This window comes from Orycteropus afer, unplaced genomic scaffold (assembly GCF_000298275.1).
Source record: "Orycteropus afer afer isolate SDZICR_OR568_19922 unplaced genomic scaffold, OryAfe1.0 scaffold00080, whole genome shotgun sequence".
Lineage (NCBI taxonomy): Eukaryota > Metazoa > Chordata > Mammalia > Tubulidentata > Orycteropodidae > Orycteropus > Orycteropus afer.
In genome coordinates, this window is record NW_006921667.1 from 9,416,770 (window position 1) to 9,423,219 (window position 6,450).

The 6,450-nt window shown below is 43.2% G+C and overlaps 1 protein-coding gene across 1 annotated transcript in view; it reads right to left on the minus strand.

The window, feature by feature from the left end:
* LOC103197560 (GRB2-related adapter protein) overlaps positions 1–5,890 on the minus strand; it is a 62,035-nt gene extending 56,145 nt beyond the window's left edge. Inside the window, exon 1 of the mRNA XM_007941475.1 lies at positions 5,813–5,890. Coding sequence (XP_007939666.1) covers positions 5,813–5,890 — 78 coding nt within the window. The remainder of the gene's footprint in view (positions 1–5,812) is intronic.
* Positions 5,891–6,450: the final 560 nt, after the last annotated feature.

The following is a 6,450-nucleotide window of genomic DNA, read 5'->3' on the forward strand; positions in this document are numbered from 1 at the left end:
AGAAGTAGACTAAACCCCAACTAGCAGAAGAATTTGTGTGAAAATACCAAAAAAGGAGACATATGGAGCCGCGGTCTGGCAGGGACCTGAGTGCCCCTGATGGCACAAACAGCTTGGACATTCCCAAATGGTGGTAGGACCCAAAAATTAACCTAAAAATCACCCTACTAGCCAGGGACTGCACGGACTGTGCATGGTGGCTGGGGAACAAATAGAGAAGGTGAAGAGAAAGGTGGGCTGAGCTGTGGACTTTTGCCGGTCCAGAGGATGCCGCCATTCTGTAGGTTTAAAAAGCAGCTTGACTATTTTGAATATTTAAAGAGACAGTGCTCTCGCAGATTCCTGTGGTGGTAGGACTTAAGAATTAATCTAAAAATCACCCTGCTAGCAAGGGACTGCACAGAGGACTGTGCTTGGTGGCTGGGGAATAAACAGAGAAGTGGTCTGTCAGTTTCATTAATCTTTGCAAAGAACCAACTTGCTTTCTTCGTGTATGATGTTCTTGATGTCATCCCACAATTCCACATGAATATAGATGAAAAAAATTGTTGACAAAAATCCTAGCCAATAGAATCCAACATATATCAAAAAACTAAAACATCATGATGAAGTGGGATTCATACATTAGAAAAACAATCACCATAATCCACCACATAAATAAAACAAAGGAAAAGAACCACATGATCTTATCAATCAATGCAGAAAATGCATTTGACAAAATCCAACACCCATTCTGGGTAAAAATGTTCAGCAACACAGGAATAGAAGGGAAATTCCTCAATGTAATTAAGGGCATATATACAAAACCAACTCGGAAGAAAGGTTGGGCAATCTACTTCCGTAGTGATACTGCATTGGAAACCCAAGGAGGGGTCGCTTTGAGTCAGGTCCAACTCAATGGCACATAACAAAAACAACACACAAAACCAATGGCCAACTTTATTCTCAATGGAGAGAGACTGAAAACATTCCCCTGGCAAACAGAAACCAGACATAAGATGCCCTTATCACCACACCTATTCAATATTGTATTGGAAGTCCTACCTAGGGCAATAAGACAAGAAAGATAAATAAAATGTGTCCAAATTGGCAGAGAAGTAAACCTATCTCTTTGCAGATGATATAATCCTAGACATAGAAAATACCAGAGGCTCAACAAGAAAACCACTGGAACTAATAGAAGCATTCAGCAAAGTGGCAGGGTACAAGATCAACTTATAAAAATCTGTTGGATTCTTACACACTAACAGGAAAACTCTGAAAACAAAAACAGTAACATTTACAATAGCCACCAAATAGATGTAATGCTTAGGAATAAATCTAACTGGAGACACAAAAGACCTATACAAAGAAAACTCTAAAACTCTCTTACAGAAAAACAAAAGAGACCTACACAAATGGAAGAATGCACCATGCTCATGGATAGAAAGACTTAACATTGTGAAAATGTCAATATTACCTAAAGTGATCTACAGATACAATGACGTCCCAATCCATATCTATTCCTTAAAGAGATGGAAAAATTAATCACTGACTTTATATGGAAAGGAAAGAGGCCACAGATAAGTAAAGAAATAAAGAAGTACAAATAGGAAAGCCTCACACTCCCTGATCTCAATGCCTACTATACAGCCACAAGAGACAAAACAGCCTGGTATTTGCACAAAGACAGACATATAGACCAATGGAACAGAACTGAGAGCCCAGAAATAAATCCATCAACCTATGGACAGTTGACCTTAGCAAATTACCAAAAACCCATTAAATGGAGAAGAGATAGTTTCTTTAAAAATGGTGCTGGCAAAACTGGATATCCATTTGTAGAAAGATGAAACAGGATCTATATCTCTCATAATATACATAAACTTACTCAAGATGGATCAAAGACCTAAGTGTAAAACCTGAAACCTTAAAGATCTCAAAGAAAAAATAGGGGCAAACTTAGCGGCCATAATACATGGTGTAAATATACTATCAAATGTATCTGAAATTGCACAAACAGCAGAAGACAAACTAGATGACTGAGACCTCCTAAAAATTAAACATTTATGCACATAAATTTGTGTATCAAATGCATTTTAGTATTCAGTGACCTTCAGAGAACTCTTAGGACATTTGAACCTGCTTGCTCTCTTGAGACGGGCATCAGAGAGCACGTCAGGGGGAAGAGAGCATCTGTCATCATCACCTTCACCTCTTCTTGTCAGTATGATTCCTCCTTCTCTTAACATCTCCCCCAGGAACCAGTATAGTGACCAAGCACCACAGCAGGTGAACTAAGGAGGAGCTGAGAGAAGGGGCAAAGCGTCTAAAAAGACTTCACTAAAAGAGTAAAAAGAGAACGTAAAGACTGGAAAAAAATTGGCAGTGACATATAGGACAAGGAAGTAATCTCTAAAATTTATAGAAAATATCAATATACAATGTTAAAGAATATCTATGATTCTGCAAAACACCTCAAACGTGGATGAATCTGGAGGATATTATGCTGAGTGAAATTAGTCTATCACAAAAGAACAAATATTGTATGAAACCACTACTATAAAAAGTTGAGAAAAGGTTTACACATGGAAACATTCTTTGAAGTTTACTAGGGGTGGGAAAGGAAAGGAGGGTAAATCATTAACTAGAGGGTTGTTCTTGTTACCTGCCGTGCTGTGGAGTCGGACCCAACACATAGCGACCCCTCCTTGGATTTCTGAGGCAGTATCACTACAGAAGTAGATTGCTCAACCTTCCTTCCAAGGAGTGGCTGGTGGGTTTGAACCCCAGCCTTCTTGGGTGAAGGGAAAGGCAATACACACTAGAAAGAGATTAGCACAAAATGATAAGGCAAAGGAAGACATTGGCAAGAGCACAAGAATTAAAGACAAAAAAGCAAATAGTATGTACACGATCTTACAATAACAGTAACAGCAATAATCTATGAGTGGATACATGGATAGACACAAAAGCTGAATAGGAGTAGGAAGGCAAATGGGGTTACTCTTATGAATATATATAGGTTTGACAGAGGATATTTCTACATATGCATTTATATGCACTGCAAATATATCCATGATTATAGTGGACCATACAGGGGACAAAGTTATGGAAATGTCTTAGCCATAACCAAACACTGAGGGAATGAGTCACCGGGTCTGAGAGCTCAGGAGCACAGCTTTAGGGGACATCATGGTCAATTGGCATAACACAGTTTGCAAAGACAATTTTCTACATCCTACTTTGGTGAGTAGTGGTTGGGGTCTTAAAAGCTTGTGAGTGAACATCTAAAGTGCACCTATTGGTCTGTCCCCAACTGGAGCAAAGAAGAAGAAACCTCTCAGCCTCATCTTTACCCCCTCCTCCATCTCACTTACTGTTTTCCAGGCATAAGACTTTTCCTTCAACTCTTCAAACATATTAACATGGTCCTGTCACAAGGCCTTTGCACCAATGTTTCCCCCAGCCAGATGTGCTCTTCTCCTGAGTCTTTGCATGGCCAGCTCCTGTGCATCTTTCAAGTCTTAGCTCAGATGTCACTTCTTTTGAGAGACTGCCCTGACAACCCCATTTAAAACAGCTCCACTCCTGCTGCCCCCATATTGCTCTGCCTTAAATCTCCCTGTGCTGATTTTTTTCGATCTATTCTTACTCATCTTGTTAGTTGCTTGTCACCCCTGTGGAATGTCAGCTCCATGAGGGCAGAGGCTTGCTTTGTTCACTTTGATATCATAAGCACTTAGGATGATGCTTGGCACAGAGTAAGTAGGTGCTCAAGAAATGTTTCTTGAATGAATGAAGCAGAAAGTAGCTCCTCCTACTGTCTGTCATTCCCTCATCATTCTTCAAGCTTGAAAGATTTTTCTCCCTGGTTTCCATGGATCAGAGGTGCAAGTGCCACTGAGGGGAATTAATGCCCTAGTTCCAACTAACATTTAAATTCTTCTTTTCTTCTTCCCATGACATTCCACATATTTTATCAAGAGCCTACTACACACCAGGCACTGTCTCAAATCCTGGCACTGCAGGATGGTCCCTGCCCTCACAGTACTGACAATCTGGTGGAAGAGGTGGCAAATCATCCATTCACTCCTTCCCAAAGAGCTGACACACAGGAGTCTGCTAACTCTCTAGCAAAGGCTAGTTGGTGCTATGGATTGAATTGTGACCCCCAAAGACACAAGTTAAAGTATAAATTCTTGTACCTGTAAACATGAACTTGTTTGAAAATAGATTTTTGCAGATGTAATTAGTTAACATAAGGTCATACTGGAGTGGGATGGGTCCTAATCCTGAGTTGATTGTTTAGACAGAGGGAAGATGGCCATGTGAAGAAGGAAACAGAGATGCAGTTATGTTGTAGCTGCAAGACAAGGCCCACCTGGAGCTACCAGAAGCTGGGAGAGACAAGGAAGGATCTTCCCCTACAGCCTTCAGAGAGAATATGGCTCTGCTAACTTGTGGCCTCTAGAATAGTGAGAGAATAAAGTTCTGTTGTTTTAAGCCACCCAGTTTATAGTACTTTGTTAAGGTAGTCCTATGAAGTTAACATAGCTGGAGTGCTCGACTAGTCTTGAGTTTGGGGTGGCAGCACGTAGAAATTTGGGAGAAAATGGGGACAGTCACAATATTTTCAACAATTACTTGATGGGATCTCCACTGATCCACCCCTACCGACTACCAGTCAATTCCAGTCAGAGCCCATTGCCCACCCATTTCCATTTCCTAACTGCTCCACTCCCTTCTAAATTCCAAACCAGGGTCTAGAGAGTCCCAACTGTTCTTAGGTGCGTAGCAGGCCTCTGAACTAAACCTGGGTTCTCACAGAATCTCATGCCTTGGCCAGAGCCTCAGCTGGGTGGACCCAGAGGCTATATCTAAGCACAGGGAAGAGGGAATTCCTTAAGGGAACATGGCTCCTCCTCTTAATCCCAACTCCTAGTCCAGCCTGTCCAGTCTTGCAGGGAATAGAGTGTATGTTCCAGAGTCACAAGATCCTAAATTCAAATTTGACCCCATACCAAGCAAGTTGTGTCACCTCCCTGTGCCTCAGTTTAGCCATTTGTGAAACATAGTGCTAATTCTCCCCACTTTAGCAGCTTAAATGGGACATTGGTGTGCACTGTTGAACTTGACTATAATAGAAGCCAGCCGAACCTGGGCCAAGAGCCGGGCCCAGAGCTCAGATTGTAGGGACATCCAATCTAATGCCTATTACTCCATGGGGAGACTGAGGCCAGGAAGAGGCTGCAGCTTCCTTAGGGTGAGTTACGACTGCTCCAGTGCTACCTCTCAGCATGGCCACTCCTTGAATCCAGCTCCTGAAAGAGACCCCACAGACCAATCTGCCTGGACCACCCTGGAGGTCCATCCAAGGGTCCCAGACAAGAAGAAATTAGCTGTGTGGTATGCCACTACTTTTCCTTTTCTCCACACTATTGGGAAGCTCATCCTTGAAGCTTGCATCACACTTATTCTAGCCCACTAAGTTAGTATGCATACTTGTTTCTTCCTCAGATTTCCTGTCTTTCTCTTTTGCTTTCACTCTCAACAATTGCTTTTTCAAATCCTTTTCTGGAAAACTGGGGATTAAACCAACTATCTGCCATGCGCTGTGTTAATATTTAATATCTCCTTGAATTCTCATAACAGCCCTAAAAGGAGAGATCATTAATTCATTTCCGGGTTAGGAAAACTGAGGCCTAGAGGAACAAGGTGGATTATCCAGAATCACACAATCAGTAACTGGAGAAGCTAGGCCTGTATTCACTACAGACTGTTCTCTGGGGGTCTTCCCAGCATCCCTAGTTCTTAAGTACCCCCAGCCTACCTTGAGTGTGTCCCCCTTGTTGAAGGCCAGCTCATCGCTCTCTGTGGCCTGGAAGCTGTACAGGGCCACGGACTCCATCCCGCTGTCCCTGTCCCTGCCCCTTCCCACACTCCTGCTGTGCTCTGGCTTCTAAACTCACAGAGCAAGGCCAGCCGCTTCCTGCTTCCTCGCAGTGCAGTTGAGGACTGGCTTCCTCTGTTTTGAAAGCGTGTTTGTCCTTTTGAAGCTGAGACTGCAGCTGCCCCTGACAGGGGAGAAACAGGAAGCCCAGATATGTCCCGGAACAGGGCGGGCATGTGAGCCCCCCTGGCCCCAACCTCGTGCCAGAGGCCAGGTGCAGGGAGTCTCCCTGCAGCCCTGGGAATGGGGCTACCTCTTACCTATGTTACAGATGATAAAACTGAGGTGGGAAGGTGAACTGCTGCAAAGCCACCCTGCTGGCTCAGACACCCCAGATAACTCCACCAATTTGTTAATTTATCCTCCACGTTTCCTAAACCCCAATGCCTCCTGGGCTTCCCCTGTGCCTGTTACTTAAATCTCAAGCTTTTCACTGGCATTCAAAGCCCTTCCAAGCCACTATCCACACCCACAGCCACACATGCCCCTCCAGACTCATCCTTTATTACTGTCTTTCT